Source organism: Topomyia yanbarensis, chromosome 3, assembly GCF_030247195.1.
Source record: "Topomyia yanbarensis strain Yona2022 chromosome 3, ASM3024719v1, whole genome shotgun sequence".
Lineage (NCBI taxonomy): Eukaryota > Metazoa > Arthropoda > Insecta > Diptera > Culicidae > Topomyia > Topomyia yanbarensis.
In genome coordinates this window covers 301,651,136-301,668,886 of record NC_080672.1, presented here as the reverse complement: position 1 = coordinate 301,668,886, position 17,751 = coordinate 301,651,136, and the positions used below count along the sequence as shown (strand labels likewise).

The window sequence follows — 17,751 nt, the reverse complement described above, 5'->3', positions numbered from 1 at the left end:
GTCGCGGATTCACAGAGGATGACACCATTGTTTTGTTATGATATAAAACACTGATTCGAATATTTTATACTTTTATATTTGTCTTTAACTTTAAGCGATAGCGTCGTATTCGACTGGCTGTTCCTACTTGAATGACTACCTGTGTGGTTATGATGATGTGTGTGTAATGTTACTGCAGGAAACATACGAGGGGTCACTACATAACGCAACATCTTCCCCTCAATAAAATTTAAAGATTTAGTTGGTATTCCATCAAACGGGCCGGCAGGCGTGTCTCTCTTCTCGGGCGAAGACTCTTTTCCTGAGCTGGTTTGTTTTTGGTTTGCGTATCGCTATCATCACTGTTCACTGTCCTAAACGCACTCTGCGGTAAATTGTTCGAATCCAACACAGCAACCGGTGTGTTAGTTGAATCGGTAGAATCTTTTTGACGTGTGCTTTTGTCATCATCTTTATTGTTTTGTTGTTCTCCACCTGCTGAGTTCTCTGGATTATTTGCTGAATGCTGTGGCTGCGATGTTCGCAGTTTCAGATGTACAAGACTTCGCCGATACTTATTACCTCCCACATCTACTAGGTATGAGCGTTCATTTAAGCGGTTGTTTATGGTCCCTGGAGTCCATATTTTTGATGATGCCGGATCCAGCTGTACATACACAGGTGCACCAACTTGAAGCTCCGGTAAGTAGCGAATCTTTTTATCGTAATGCTGCTTGTTCCGCTTACGTTGTACCTCTATCATAGATGGAACATCTTCTACCACCTTCGGGAGTAAACGATTTGCGCTGGTTGGTACTGCACTCCCAGTCGAACGGGAAAATAGGCGTGCGACCGAACTAGAACCGATTTTACTCGGGATATTTCGCCAGTGAAGTAACGCATACCAAAATTCCGACCCACTTTTCTCGGATTTCTTCAAAAGATGTTTTGCAATTTTGACGGCGGCTTCCGACTTCCCGTTTGCCTGCTGATGATGAGGCGCTGACGTGACTTGCTTGAAGCACCAGTCGGAAGCAAATTGAATCATTTTGCGGTTAACGAAATTGGTTCCGTTGTCAGACAGTACAAGTTGAGGAATGCCGTGACGGGCAAAATTTTCTTTGCAGATAGCGACCACGGAATCTAGCGTTAGGTCCTTCAGTACGTTGACCTCAAAAAAATCCGAATCGTGATCCACTGTTACGAGAAATTTATGCTTTATTCCTTTGTAGTCGGCGAAGAACACGTCGAACGAAACCATCTGGAAAGGATACACTGGAATCAGATGGGTTTTCATAGGTGGATTTGCCTGCGATGCGGCGAATTTTGCGCATACTGCGCATTGCCTTACGACGTCCTTAACCTGTGAGCTCTTACCAGGCCAGAACAAGTTAGCTGGTGCCAGCCTCAAAGTGGCTTCCATTTCGTTATGGCTTGCATGACAATTATCTATAAGCTGTCTTCTTAATGTGTATGGAACGACAATGCGATCATTACGAAACACTAAGCCGTCCTGTGATGAGAATTCATGTCGATGATTGAAGAAAATTTTTACACCATCGGGTACTTGGTCGACCGATTTAGGCCAACCTTGTTGGATGAACTTGGTTATGATCTGCATCGTCTGATCCTGCGCCGTATGTTCTGCGATCTCTGTGAGTCTTGCATCCGAGACACTAAGAAAGCTACTGATTTTCATTTGGGCAACTTCATCGAGTATTGTGTATACATTTAGTTTCTCGTACGTGTCCGAAATCTCCTGATTCACAGCACGAGAAAGCGCATCTGCCACCACGTTATCTTTCCCGGTTACAAATTCCAGGGTCAAGTTATACCGCTGCAATTTCAATAACATATGTTGCAAACGTTTTGGCGATGAAAGAAGAGGCTTGTTGAACACGTTTATCAACGGCTTGTGATCCGTTTTGATAATTGTTCGAGGATTCCCTCCGATTATCTGGTGCAAGCGAAGACAATTGCCAGGAGTTCCTTCTCTATTTGGGCATAGTTTCGTTCGGTGGATGTCAGTGTTCTTGATGCGTAAGCTATGACACCGTTTTCTTGGAAAACTGCCACTCCTAATCCAAAGCAGCTGGCATCGCACTCGATGGTTAATGGTTATGTCACGTCGTAGTACTTCAAAGTGCCTATATCGGATACCAACGATTTCACCTGCTCAAATTCATTCTGTTCAGCTGACGACCACTGCCAAGGTTCGGTTTCCAAGATTAGCTTGCGGAGACATGTGAGATTAACGCTCAAATTGCAAATGAACTTGCTCAGGTAGCTGACCATACCCACAAATCTGTGGACTTCCTTCTTGTTACATGGAGTTGGGTAGTTTTTTATGGCTGTTATTTTCGTTTCATCCGGTCGTAGACCCTGGGTGGTTAAAACGTGACCGTAGTACCTAACCGATGTCTGGCAAAGATTCAATTTTGAACGGTTCAGTTTGACATTATTTGCTTTGAGTCGATGAAGAAGTTCCTTTAGACAGTGATTGTGATTTGATAATGCTTCTTCTAGCGTGTCTCCTACGCCAAAAACAAGCAAATCGTCTGCAATGCACTCAACACCTTTTGAATCCTGGATAACTTCTTGCAGTTTTAATTGAAATAGTTCTGGTGCGGATGCTATTCCAAACGGTAGACGGGTCCAACGATATCTGCCAAATGGAGTCCAGAATGTTGTTAATTTACTGCTGTCCACGTCTAGAACCACGTGCCAGAATCCTTTCTTCGTGTCCATTGTTGAGAATACACGAGCTTTTCCAAGTTCTGGTAGAATTTCGTCCAGTGTAGTGAATTGTAAATTCGGTCTACGCAGTGCCTTGTTCAATAACACCGGATCTAAGCAAATTCGTACGCCTGCACCCGGTCCGCCTCGTTGTACTAAGACCAGATTGCTGACCCATTCGGTGTGGTTGGCTTCCTTCGATAATTCCACTTTCCTCCAATGACTCCAGCTCTTTCTTGAGCTCATTGCGCAATGTAATTGGTATATGACGTGGCGGTTGGATTGATGGTGTCACGTTGCCGTCAAGTTCGAGCATCACTGTTCCCGTAAATTTTCCGTATCCTTCGAAAAGCTCTTTATGTTCGTCAACTATCTGCTGCGCTTCCACTCGATAAGCATGAAGTAATTTTTCTGACGAGGTGCTTGGTTCCGGCGTACTAAATTCGACTGCTTCACAAAACTTAACGAAACCAAGCTCTCGAGAAGCCCTGGCTGACAGTAGCGGACGATGATCCACATCCACGACTTGCAATATCAAACGATATTTGCGATCTAAACGACGACACTTCACTTTTACTTGTCCCAGTACCTTTATTGGGCTACCACCGAAGCTTTGCAGTCGAACCGTCGATGGCTGCAAAGACGGTTTACCTGTGAGCTCCGCTAGACAAGTGAAACCAATTAGGCTAGTATTAGCTCCAGTATCCAGGTCGCACAGTATTAATTTCCAAGATTTGTTGAATTTCAAATCCAGCTCGGCAGCTACACGACCTCCGTTATCCGAGTTATCAAAAATCTTAGATATTTCGTACTCCTGTTCACTTTCGTCCGACGATTCTTCATCTCCGGAATACTCATCATTAGAGTTATCTTTCTTCACCTCCCTCACAGATCGAGATCTCCGGTTCTTTGATTTTTCCGTAGCTCTACATACCTTCTCGAAGTGGTTTTTTCCATTACATCGGTGACATCTTTTACCAAGAGCGGGGCATGTCCCCTTCGAAAACTCGTGCGCGTCTCCGCAAAACTTGCATCGAGGAGATTTCCACTGTTTGGAACGAGATTTGCCCTTGCTGACCTTGTTGACTTCGGATTCTGCAGTTGTATATGTCAATTCTTGGGACCTTTTTTCCGTGATTTCTTCTGCTCGGCATAGATCCCTTGCTTTATCCAATGTTATGTCGGGTATAGTCAACATTTTGGTTCTTAGGTGTTACCATTTGTTTGCTGTTACAATTTTATACGTAATAAGCTCCGATTCTAAAGCCCCAAGTTTGGAAACTTTGGCCAATCCCTTGAGACGAGAGGAAAATTCGTCAATTGATTCTCTGAAACCTTGTACAGCCGAAAAAAAGCCTAGCCTGTCCACAATAATGTTACGTTTTACGACTACTTTCGATTTGATAGCAAGAAGAGCAGATTCCGTATTCGCCGATTCTTCTGCTGTGAGCTCAAAATTGAAATATTTCTTTCTTGTCGGCTCACCTATTACTGTTAACAGGAAGCTAACTTTTTTGGAATTGTCTCCGGGTGGCTATTGGTCCATTCCAATTGCCTTAGCGTAGTCGTTCCAGCTCTTGACGAAGAAATCGAAGTTCACCTCCATGTCGCCGTCTAAGGCTAACGGCGATGGATGCGGGACCGGAACATTTGCCGCACTTGGCCGTCGCTGTTCTGTTTGTTGTTGATGCTGCTGTAAGCATGAAGTTGCTGTTGCTGTTGCCGATGCATTCACTTTCTGCATAAGCTGTTGAAATATGTGGGTCTGGTGCTCCAGAAACATTTTGAACTGGTTAGAATCCATGTCGATGAGGATCTACCGATTTTCTTCGCCGAAAGAAAAACAAAATGGCCACCGTCGCGCTTCACACGATTTCCTTTAGCGAGTCTTCCACTTATTTTCGCGATCTACAAAATGACGCCGAAACAAGATTATTCGAAGCTCGCACCGACTTCTGACACCATGTTTTGTTATGATATAAAACACTGATTCGAATATTTTATACTTTTACATTTGTCTTTAACTTTAAGCGATAGCGTCGTATTCGGCTGGCTGATCCTACTTGAATGACTACCTGTGTGGTTATGATGATGTGTGTATAATGTTACTGCTGGAAACATACGAGGGGTCACTACATAGCGCAATAACCATGATGGTGCCCTTACGAGACAGTCTAAGGTAGGAAATTGTTCTACTTTTCCGGGATGCTTCCGCAAAAAATGAGATTTTCCTTTTTTGGTCCATCAGAATCAGGTACGTTTGTTTTCAGGTAGGCATAAGAGTTGTGAATTTTGAGAAAATGAACCGGTGGTGAAGCACTTCAACACTCTACGTCTCGGACTGGAACATATACACGTAGCTTTGTCGTAACGCGAATATCGCAATTAAATCGTCACTGTTGTGCTATCTTATGACATGCGCCATTTAGTACTTTTCGAGAAAAACGATTTTTATAGTTTGAGATAGGATATCTTGAAATTTGTGAATGTTAGAAGCTTTTCGGAGAAGGCGATCGTTGCTTCTACCTCTTCTGTAGTAATCTCTCGATTTATGCGAAGATTGGTTGACTATATTGACAGCTTTTGTTTAAAGTCGCTCACATACGTGTAATAAGTGAGTATTGATGATAAAAAATGTATAACTTGACAGAAATGTGTACAGAACTGATTCGTAAAACTATGCGTTACAGATCACTATGCTCAATGTTAAACTTTTCCATGCGGTGGTAGCATTATCAGGTTACAAAATGATGGTATTGGAACACAAAATTTTCACAATTTTCCTCCTTTGTTCGGGAAAAACAATGAATAAAAGTTGGTTTCATCAACAATTTATAGAGAATATATATCAAACAAGGTTATTGTTGACAGGCGACTAGACGAAAAAAATATTCTTGCATAATCCATCATTACATTTCGGCATACTTTCCAAAACTAGTGGAAATCTCAAAAGGAAATTGATTGTGTGGCTTTACATTTCTGATGTAATACTACGTTCACACTACGAGTTAAAACGTGTTTTAACGCTATCTTGATGACATTTTTCTTGTTGCTAATTATTATAACATGTTTTAACTCTGTAGTGTGAACATAGTATAAGAAAGAATATGGAAAATTTAAACATAATAGTTTACCAAATTGCATTTCAACCCCAAGAAATTAGATTACATTTTTTTTTGGTATCTGTTTATTTGCGAATAGTATTTTCATTACATCGTACAGAACTCGTATTATTTTATTTCATGTAAACTAGTTACACTGTATATTTTGTATCTAATAGTCAAACAGCATGAATTATTTTTACATCGTTTTGCTGCAAAATTGGTGACACTTTATGTGCCTCATAATCGCACCCCAAGGATGTGCAGCATAAAAAAACAACTCGAATCGACATTCAGTTTTCCAAGTGCTTTTAAAATACCTTAAGTTACTATGTGTGATTTTGTGTTATGGGAAAAGTCTTTCTCACAGACTAAACAATAAGCAAGAGAGCTCCTGTCGGTATTTAGCTATGACAGTACATGTCTAACTTGTGATAACTCTGAATAAATACAATATCAAAAACATGTAGAAATGTAAACTATAAGGAGTTAGATGAAAACGACAGAAAAAGAGAGACACAGATACAGGTGAATATTACAGATAAAATGGCACATTTATATGATGACGGTACCCTATACTAGATCTTTCAGTTAACAAATTTTTTCTAATGTTTGTTTTTATAAAATATCTTTTGTGTGCATGTTCTTTCTAATCAGTAATCACGTGTTTTTTGTCCAAGTCTTTGACTATTTTGTGTGTGAATTTTAAAATCACGATTTTTATCTCAATACAATATATCTTTAGAAATAACAAATAAAATTAATTTCAATGGTTTTTAAACAACTTTTGCTCGAGTCTTAACAGCTCATGACAGGGTGGTTTGTTACATGAAGAACAAAATAAAAAACTCTGATTCTTAAAATACGTTGTCGAAGAATATATCACTACTTCCGTACCCTGCTATTAGCACATCTTAGCTGTTGTTACATTAATTAGCAAATTTTCATCCTATCTTTTGCATTGTTTCTGGGGAATTGCTATGTTGTTGTTCACTTGACCAATAAGTCACCCAGGGTACAAGTATATCGCAAATAATTCCAAATTGCCACAACATTTTTGTTTAAAAGTCAGGTTTTAATTTTTTTTTTCTATAAAAGGCGCTGTGAACAATATGCTGTTTGTGTTATACACAGAATGGCCGATGACGTGGAGATTTGTTCTTATATGTCATGTTTTAACTCTGCAATCCAACTCGAAACAAGTACCTACGTCCTATCACCTAGTGGGGGGAAGGGGGTAATTACTATGCTAATGTTCAGTGTTCAGCTTCATCTACGCTTTGATCTTGCTGCGTTTCCGGAGGTTCCTCCGGTTCCGTAGCAAGTCCTTGTGCTTTATCCAGAGGAAGAGGCATTACTTCCGGCGGTATCGCCGAATAGGTATTGTGGATGATGTTTTTGAACTCAAGAATCGTTTTCATTGTCGTGCTCGTGGGTGAATGAATTTTCGCGATGTCATTTTCCTCCGGCGGTGGTGCCAGCGTTTCAGATTCAGCAACAGTCTCTGGCTGGGCATCATACTTGAGCTCGTCGTATGGCTGCTGCTGGGGGATGTGGGTGATCTGCGGTGGCAACGCAACGGGTGGCTGCTGAATGTCTTGAATACCTTGAACAGAAGGTACGGATTGAAGCACTCCTGCTGCGGCATCGGCGAATGATGGTGCCTTGACAACGAGTGGAGCGGGGACGAGTATTTGGACAATTGACGGCTGTTGGATCATGACCGGCGATGGTACCATTGAAAGCTGTGGTTGAAGCAGCGGTTTGAGTAACGGAATCGGTGGCTGCATGAAGATTGGGGAATCAATCGGTATTTGTTGGGGAACAATGCAGTGCGCTATGCCGATCAACCGTGCATGGTAGGATTCCATCTGCGAGACAAGCTCCGGCAGAGTTTCGTCACATAGTACGGGATTTTCTGTAAGCAAAAAATTGAAAAAAAAATTATACCTTATAAATTATACTCTTATTTTCTAATCTTTTATCTGGAAGTTATTTTTGAGTGAAATTTAGTATAAAAATATATAATCAGTCTTTTTAGAAACATCCGGAGCAGAACAATCATCGTTAGTGCAAATAAGTTTTGTCTTGTTCCTTGTTTCCTTCGTGTTTTCTTTCTTTTTCCTGTTTCTTTCTTTTTACCTTGTGGCGAACAAGATTGCTTCTTGTAGGCGCTTTTCGCGGGATTTTAACGTCTATTTATCAGCCATGGCCGTAGAACTAGATAGGGTGATATCCGAACCGGGTCTGAAGTGCGAAGACCTGTCGAAGCACGGGGTTGGTTGCTTGAAGGACCCCTCACTTCAACATATTAAGATCTTGGGATAGTACATTTCGAACGACTTTTGTAAACCTCGTGTTAGACCCTCAATGCAGGAGTTGAAACAGCTAGTTAAAGTTGAAATGGAGCTTAATCTCGCGGAAGTTACGTACATTCAGTTACACCACGTCAGAAACTGTTTTAATTACGTTTAGAAAGAAAGTTTAGGCAAAAGTTTGTGCAGAAAACTTAATTGCAAAGAACAACATGCAACACGAGGTTGAATTTAACACCAGAATCAAGTCATGTGCAGAGCATGCCTAGCGCTCTTCATCGTTCGCGACCGGGTGAAGCAAAATCTCGAGCGGGAATCCTCGCAAGAAACCCAAGCTTTCATCTAGTATGTAGGGCATATCCAGGAAGCTTTTCTCGCAAAGTCTCGTGTGCTTTGTTATCTCGCAAGCGAAAATGAAGAGCACACGCGAGTGTGGATGCACGAAGAGCATGGCCTACTAATGGCATATTCGTTTTGGACAGTGCACTACACCGGTGTAGTCGGTGTTACACTCATTCAAACTTGGGTGTAATCAGTCTATCTCTTTCTTTGCACTACACCGGTGTAGCACCAAGAAAATACGAAAACGCCATAAGAGTGTTCTCGATATTTCGCGCGAACAAGGAAGGCGATGTACTCGCCAACGAACGAGAATAGCAAAAACGAACAAAGCATTCGTTAACTAAATACTCTAAATGCTAGAAAAACCAAGACACCCAAGGCTTCTCACTACATTTTTGTAACTGCACAGGATTAAAAATTTATTTGCCTCCGGTTTTGCAGCAGATGCAATGGATACATAAATTAATATGTCAAGCATATGTTTTAAAAATCATTTTGGAATTATCAACTGATATTCTTTGTGTAAATCATGAATGAAACAGATATATTTTTTGGTAGTTGACTTGGACCAACAATTTCAATTTCTTTCAAATATTTCGAATATGCACAAAATGACTACAGATGCTTACTTAAATTAAAAGGATATATGTGTAGATACGAAACAATAACTATTCTTTAGTCTTTCTTATCGTTATACGCAAAACTACTCCATGTGCAATGGAACACCCAATACACATGAAACAATTATACGTAGAGTGGCAGTATAAGTTCTTAAGAATGTTTTTCCAAATTATTATAAATATCCAAATAGTAGAACCAACATTATAGCGTATCTCATTATTCCCTAATGAGGTCCCGGGTATATACTAGAAACTTTGCACGTGATTATCTCGAAATCATGTTTTTCCCAAAACGTCTTTGCTGTGACTACGATTGCCGAAAATGTTTTTAACCGATGTCTCTTAGAGAAAACGCACTTTTGTGGAAATGGTTATAACTTCGAGAATTAGGGTGGATGTACCAATAGTTCGCATACTCAAGGAAAACTTTTGCTAAAAATCGATGAATAGACCTATGGGCAATGTTAAAACATTAAACGAAAGCTTTCAATCCCTACTTCATAGGAAAAATTTAAAGATTGTTTAATAACCAATTTATGTATTCAAAACCGCTTGTACCACTATAGGAACACATGTACCAATAGTGGTGCAATCGCTGATTTCTGGTCCTATTGTTGCAAATCCCATTGATTTCTTATGGGACTTGCAACTATAGGTACACTATGTCAACTATAGGTGCAAGGAAGCACCTATTCAAAGAACATCAACTTTTTAAAAGTTTTTTTAGCACATTTCAAGGATACCAGTTTTATTGTCGCATAATTTTAGTGCGATGAATCGATAAAAAAAATATTTGTTGATGATTGGTACCTTAGTTAGGCGTATAACCCACTACTGCAACTATTGATTGGTGCACCTCAACTATAGGAGCACCCACCCTATTAATATTTATTCATATTCACAAGTGGGTTTTGCAAAATAGACATTGTACTACGCTAGACGTATGATAAGTATTTGATATAAAAAATGCTACATACCTTCATAGAATTTCAAATTTTTCCCTTTTGCCCTGCACCTCAATATATAAAACCGCTTAATCACAGACAAAAACTCCGTTGTATTTGTTTTCATTAAGGCTTTCAAAACGAATTAATTTTTGGCTTGTTTCTCTATAAACTATTAAAAAATGAATGGAGGGAGAGGTTGTATTTTGATAGGTTTTGTCTTCCTTACAGAGAAAGCCTAGAAACCTGCTCGGTGCTGTATAGAATCCGCGTATCATGAATATACATTCGTAAGACATCAAACATTACGTTTGTAAAAGGTTTTCTAATTATAATTGATATAGTTTAATTGATTTGTTAATAACATATTTTAGAAATCGAAAACAACTGCGCTGGATTCAAAGATAGATTGCAGAATCTGATTATCTTCACTGCAACTGAATAAGCAGAGAGCAGTCTTGTGGCGCTCTTATTTTTCCAGTATATAAAAAAGGTACTTTCGTTTAGTTACCAAGTAGTTTATCCGTTTTTACTCGGTTTAGAGATATTGACCTTAAAAAGAGTGAATAGCTCTGTAAATAGCGAAAAGCGAAGCGAAAACAGGTTATGGTATTTTAGCAAACTGTCTATTTCAGCCGTCTATATTACTTTCGAGAACATCAGAAATCGCTTGAAGCTTCATAATAGAAGTTATGGTGAAAAAACTGTTTTTGAGGGACCTTTCACAAACAACACCCTGTATCTCGAAAACCAAGAGTTTCCGAAAGAAATCTTCCTGGTAAGTTTCTCTACAACTTTATTGAAGTGAGTATTTTTCTATCTGAATTATTGAAGAAAATAAATTTCGTAACTAACTATTAAGAGGATTAGTCAACGATCCGATGTGATTGAAAGAAAGAGCGTTTTATTTCAAGAAATTTCCTCAAAGACTTCACAGTACTAAAATCAATAGTCTACTTTGTGACCACTGTGGAACGGGGCGAAGATAGAAACCCATACGAAGAAAAGAACGCTATATGGGATTTCGCCAGGGGCGAAGATTAGAATTGAGTTTCATCTTGCGTTAATTTTCGCCACTTTTTAAAATTGTTCAAACTTAATTAAAGAAAGGTAATAATCGCGGATGTGCGTTGACATGTATTCCTGCAATGCTTAAAAACATTACTATTGAATATTCTAACGCTTACTCACAAAATTTATATAACTTTCCCCGCGATAAAAAATTGTCACCATTTTTAGTTTTCAGGAAAATAAGTGCTCTACAGGTACTACTTTATTTACGACTAAAAATACGTTATGAAATATTTTTGTTGAAAATAGGGCAGTTTTCACATTTTATTCGACTTAGTTTGTTTTTCAGTAATAGTCGAAAGCGGAGTTCCAGATCGTAAAGCAGATAGAATTATTTATAATTGTTCTGCAAGGGGGGCGAAAATTAGGGAGGGGGCGAAGAATGATACTTCTACCCTAGTACAGTGGTGCGAATTCAACGGATATTCAATTTAAAGATCATTTCTAATAAATAGCTTTCAAAGACCAGGTCGTTTTGATACGAGTTATAAATTCTTAGAAAATCAAATCTTCAATTGTTACGATCAAGTAAGTTTACGGGCTTTAGACCAATCATATACCATGCAACTTCCTAAGAACACACAGTAGCTCCCATTTGAAGGAGACGCATGGTAATTTACTTGCTTCGAGAAAAAATAAGATTCAACAGCTGTGCAATCAGAAAGAAAGTTGATTGGTTAATTGCAAACATATTTCCTGTTTACCTTGAAGGAATATCTCCAGTTTGTTCGGTACTCCATGATTGCTGCAGCGCGTCTGCGACACAAGATCGACGGACAGCACACGGATCATGTTGTTAGACAAGTCAGCAGTACACAGTACCGGAAGCCCGTGGAAATCTTTATCCATCGTTGTAAGCAAATTGTACGACGCATTCATTGATTGAAGCGATGGAAGGAATGTCTGAAAATTTAAATTTAAAAAATGTCAGTATCTACGATTTACTTTGCTGCTACAGATTGTAATTTACCTTGGACAGCTCTTCCAATGTTTTCAATTTGTTGAATGACAAATCCAAATGTTCCAAGTTCTCCATGCCAATCAGATCATCGGGTGTAATAACTTCTAGCCTGTTGTGTGCTACATTCAGAATCTTCAGGTTGTTCAACCCCATAAGGGTTCCGTCGAGGGATTTAATTAGGTTATGTTGTAACCGCAGTTCGTAAACAATTGAACCAGAATCGACGAGGTTCTCCATTCGACCGGTGAGTTTTTCTATCCGGTTGTAGGATAGATCAAGAATTCGCAGCTTCCGCAGTCCGGCAACTTCTTGTAGCGAAAATTCATTCAACTGATTGAAGCTAAAATTGGCCATAATCAATCCCTTCATGTTGAGCAGGGAACCATTCAGATTAGTCAATTTATTATCAGCCAGTTGCAGTTCTTCCAGTCGTTCAGCTTCAGTGAACTCATCTTTTCTTAGATGACTAATTTTGTTATTGAATGCAATTAGCTTGGTCAGATGACCAGATCGTGACAGCAGACCGTCGAATGACCTCAACTCATTACTGTGGATGAACAAAGAATCCAAATTCTTCAAGTATTTGATTTCGATTGGTAAATGGTCGATTTTGTTGTTTTGAGCGAAAATTGTCATTAGGTTGGGAGAAGCTAGCGGAAGTTCATCGTCCAGTGACACCAAATGGTTGTCATTAAAAAATAGTATTTTCAGTTCATCCAAGTGCCGCAAAGTTCCATTCAACGAGGTAAGGTTATTATGACCATAGTGAAGCGAGAGAAGTGTCCGAGGCAAAGCATCAGTATCTACCCGTTGCAGCAAATTGGAGGCCAATATCAAGTGCCTTAAGTTCTGCAACTGTTTAAACGTGTTTCCATTGATAAACCGTAGAGTTCCTTTGGCGAAGTCCAACGTTCCAACATTGGGCAAATGCTGGAACATATCGGCCGGAATTTCCTCCAGACGATTTTCTGCTGCGCTAAAGAACTCTAACCTTGGCAGGTTCTGAAACGTCGATGCCGGTAAGTGACTGAAACGAGAGAACAAAAACAGTTTAGCAGATAATTGAATTACTTGGTGTGGTTGGTTGGTTAGAGGCAGAGGCGACGAACGATCAATCGAGATCAGACCGGCAGAATCAAAGGTGACGGGGTCAATTGGAATACATTTATTCCGAATGACAAACAACAGGCAGCGGATGCCCAAAGCATCTATAAAATGATGGGAACAGCCGCAGTGATGAGTTCGGAGAAAATCAGTGTCGCTATGATTGTAATCTAACATGCATGTGCTCCGTATGGAAGCCGTCCATGCAGTGCACGTGATTTTTTTTTAAATCAAACATTATGGATCAGTGCAACATTATGTTGCGGATCTGTTAGAATGTCGATTGGTAACACATATCTCGTGATATTATTTGAAATGAAGTATCACTGCACAGTACATCTCAATGAGGCTGGTAGATTTAATGGAAGCGAAATTGATCAATCTTCGTATAAGAAGTAATACTATGTCCATAGTCGACTATGGAAAAGTTTTAGTAGGTACAGCCGTATAAGATAGGTTTGGCCTTTTACAATTATTAGAGTGGCCTTAGTTATATTTTTTCGCGAGTTTTTAAAAACAGCATAAATCTCAAAAGACTGAACGATGATTACTTATACCTGAAATAACTGATACATTTTTGTTTTCCAGTATTCGAGTTGATTTGCCTGCCGCCAGCATTTAAAAGCGGAACTTATAAAATAAAAATAAACTTTTGTGAATAGTTTGTAATTGTTTTAAGAGCAATAACTTTAGAAAAAAGTATTTATAGTTCCAAAACAAACGATCCTGTTAGATATTGGGTGAGGCCAGGCGGGAGCTACAGTTAATTAGGGGAAGATAGGGTAATACGCACCCCAATGAAAATATTATAACTTAGCTACAGAACATTAATTGGGATAATTGATTTATTGATATAGTTTAGCCAACATTTTTTGCTACAATCGCAATCATAACGCTTTGCAAAATATTCAAAAACATTAAAAATATTGAACTTTCTTTTCAAACTCAATACAAATTACTCTTTGAAAAAGTAAGTGCAGGAAGGAGCCTCAACCTTAAAAGATCAAAAGATAGGATGATTGCGACAGAAAACGGAGCAGCGCCCAACCTTCAACGAAATGGCCAAGTAGAATTCGATGGCCATCATTCCGGTTGGGTACCCTGCGAATATCCTCCGCAATGAACAACTGAATGCTCGATGTGCACTGATCGATAGCAATACGAGCCACAACTTTAGGAAGTGCACATCCTAACAAGGGTATCTCGAAATCGCCTGTGCAGACAAGGATACGGCTAAGTGGCTGCAGGATGCCACGGCTGCGATCAAACCCTGGGAAGCCGCTTCATTGGAGTCCAATCCGTTGAAGTGTCGCAGATACAAAAACAAGCGAGAATTTTTGCACAAAACGCTAAAGGGTCGTAAAGATAGGAACGGTTCTTAAAACCGTAGAGCTCCTGTTGATGAGGCTTCAGTGAAACTGATAACCTCCCAACACAACCAGCTGAAATGCGTATGAGGAATTCCACGAACATCCATTAGAAAATATTTAAAATCGTGACCGACCAGCTTAGATTCCTATGAAACTTTACAGGTTTCATCGGTATGCTAGACTGAACATTTTCCACAGTCAATAAGATTATTTTGACTCAAGAGCAATTTTTCAAAAGGGCGTAGACGTTTCTAAGTGCATAATTTCAATTTTTATTCGATTACTCTATTTTATACAGCAAAACTATCTGAGAATGAGTTACACGAAATGAATATTTCTTCATGAAAAAATATACACTGAAAACATTTTTGTCATTTTTTACAAAATCAAAAAAAAATGTTAAAAATTTAAATTGCAAAGCAACCCATTTTTTATTTTTTATATTTTGCAAAAACTTAATGAGAAAAGAAATATTTTGAATGTGATGGCTTGATGGAGAACTTAACGGTAAAAAAGTTTTTCCAACAATAACTTTATACATCATATCCATCATAAAATGTCAAGAGTTTAATGTTCATAAATTTTTGTTTTTGTGAAAAATGACAACATTTTTTCAGTGAATATTTTTTCATATAGAAGTATTCATTCTCTGTAACTCGTTTTCAGATAGTTTTGTTGTATAAAATAGAGTAATCAACCATTAAAATTTTGGAAATTCATGCACGTAGAAACGTCTACACCCTTTTGAAAAATTGCTTTTGTATCAAAATATTGCAATTGCCAGAGAAAATCATGGAGATTGATAAACCGAACACAGCCGCAAAGTTTCGTTCGTATCGACGATGGTCATATTTTGCGGTCGGCTGGTTTCTCATGAAATCCCTCGCATTCTAGTTGAAGGGTGTCCCGGCCTTCGTCGAACGTGGAAGTTCTAGTCTTGCATGAACTGGAAAGCTCCTGTGCGTAGCCCAACGCGGAGCACTTCGCAATGGACTTCTGATCATAGTAAGCCTGCAGCAACGTTAACGAGTGCATCAGTGGCAGCCCGTCTCACGAGTTAAACACAAAAGCACCCTACAGTATGCGACTCACGAACTGATTCGCAAGAAGAGAATCGGACATCCCCTGTAGGCGAAGGTGCGCAGACGGAAAGAGCCGAAGGAAATACTAGACCGAAGAAGGATACTGGAACGTCGAGCAGCAAACAGCCTGCGACTATCCGTCGGCAAAATAATGCGGATGGAGTATAGGACCCCAAAATCGACGGCCGAAAAGCGCCAAAACAATTGCAATGGGTCTACATCTAAGTGAACCTTCATCACGCTAAAGGTGCCACAAGCGTCCTTGCCTCGAGGTTCACCAAAGAGCGCCTGGACATTGATCCTATGCAGAAGTCGTGGGAAAGTAAAAACAAAATCTTTGCTTTGAATCTCTCGGCTGAAAAGTTAGTATATTCTAAAGACCAGCCAACTCCAGGAGTTGCTGTTTTGATAAACTGAGCAATAAAATGTTCTCCAATTACAGGTTTCATTCAACGACATGTTACAATAATAGTGGAGGTACCGACGGCTAGGGGTAGGAGATTGAGATTGCATGTGCCTACTTCGCTGGCGATGCGGATATATCACCACCTTCTGTAATCGATACCCTCATAACGTATTGCAGATGCATAAACAAGCCTTTCATCATTGAATGTGATGCCAATGCGCATCGTACAATATGAAGTAGCACGGATATAGAGGCCACAGGTGAGTACCTACTAGAATGCCTTTTGTCAAATGATGTCAATGTATGTAATAAAAGGGAGTTGAACCTACATTTGAATGGCTGGCGTCCAAAAGGGGCTAACCCACATTTTTTCGAAATCGACATTTTTGCATTTTTTGATAGTTCTAAGTAATCCACGCGACTTGCCATTTAAGGTTTTTGAAAATATTTTTTACATTTTTTGCTATTAGCAGTCAAACTTGACCATGGAGGTAACCCCACTACTAGCTGGTGTCCAAAAGGGACTAACCCCACATTGAGTCTTATGGAAATTCAAGTTTCCTCGTTCATTTTCCGAGGTTTTAAGAAAAAGTAGTCTATAGATTCGCAATCAGTACATTTTATGTTGTAGCTCACATATCGGTAAACTCGATATAATACTGTTTTTAGTTGGATTGCATTGTACGTTGACGTTTCGGCCCAAACAGTCGTTCCTGAAGGTGCGGGCCGCTCACACATTTGCTAAGTAGGACTATTTTCTATCTAACATGTATTTCTTGCAAAAATGCATATTATTGATAACATTTTTTCGAAAATTCCAGTGAAAGTGTCATGTCTTTACATTAAAAGTTGACCGATCACGGTACATTGTGGTTGGAAAGTTAAAAAGCTTGGAATCAATTTGAAATGAAATCTTTCGTTATAGAGTTATGGTATCTTCGGAAGAGTTGCTGTATGGCACTTAGCGCTTTATTTGGTTGAATCATTCTAGTTCGGAATTCAGTCGCTAGGGCGGCTCTGTTCAACTTTTAAATAAATCTAGATAGATATTGTCTAAGAGAATGTTATAGGCCCTATTATTTTAAACATATCTTCTGAAGATGCAAAATTTGTAGGTCCTGCATGTTTCGAGATAGAGAAGGGTTTAGTTAAAACATTTACTTACAGATTATGTTTTCAAAAATGTGCCATAATTCAAAACATGTAGGACCTATAAAGTTGGTATCTTCAGAAAATATTACCTGACATACAACTTTGCCGTCGACACCATCTTTCTATCTCGTTCCATTAAAAAGTTGATAACAGCGTCGCCCTAGCGATTGAGTTTCGAACTAATATGAAATGATCAAATAAAGCGCTAGATGTCATACAACAACTTTGTCAATGACACTATCTAAAACGTCTAAAGTCTAAAACGAAAGATAAGGAAAGGACGTGTGAATTGTTGGTTAGCCCCTTTTGGACGATAGGTACCCCCGGGGTTACCCCCTCGAACTACGAAAATGCTCGTGAATTGAAAGGTAGTAACTGTAATGATCTTATTTTTTCTAGACAACATGAGTCATTGAACTACTAATAAAATCGTGTATTTTTACAATAATAACAATGTTAATTTGGAAATGCCGAAGTTTTTTCTATTTCCTGTACAAAATGTACAATGCGGGTTAGCCCCTTTTGGACGCCAGCCATTCATTTATTAATGAAGTTAGGCGCGAAGTAA

At 39.2% G+C, this 17,751-nt stretch overlaps 2 protein-coding genes across 2 annotated transcripts in view; both read right to left on the bottom strand.

Moving 5' to 3' along the window:
* Positions 1-229: 229 nt before the first annotated feature.
* Positions 230-1,834, bottom strand: LOC131688022 (uncharacterized protein K02A2.6-like). Its single transcript, XM_058972148.1, has one exon. The coding sequence runs from the start codon at positions 1,832-1,834 to the stop codon at positions 230-232; it is 1,605 nt and encodes a 534-aa protein (XP_058828131.1).
* Positions 1,835-5,893: 4,059 nt separating this feature from the next.
* LOC131688651 (insulin-like growth factor-binding protein complex acid labile subunit) overlaps positions 5,894-17,751 on the bottom strand; it is a 50,998-nt gene continuing 39,140 nt past the window's right edge. Inside the window, exons 2-4 of the mRNA XM_058973063.1 lie at positions 12,079-13,096; positions 11,813-12,011; positions 5,894-7,734 (exon numbers count right to left, since the gene is read on the bottom strand). Coding sequence (XP_058829046.1) covers positions 7,073-7,734; positions 11,813-12,011; positions 12,079-13,096 — 1,879 coding nt within the window. The 3' untranslated portion in view covers positions 5,894-7,072. The remainder of the gene's footprint in view (positions 7,735-11,812; positions 12,012-12,078; positions 13,097-17,751) is intronic.

Bases quoted from the DNA above. Each gene is read 5' to 3' on its own strand.
- LOC131688022 (XM_058972148.1), bottom strand. From the start codon at position 1,834: ATGTTATTGAAATTGCAGCGGTATAACTTGACCCTGGAATTTGTAACC.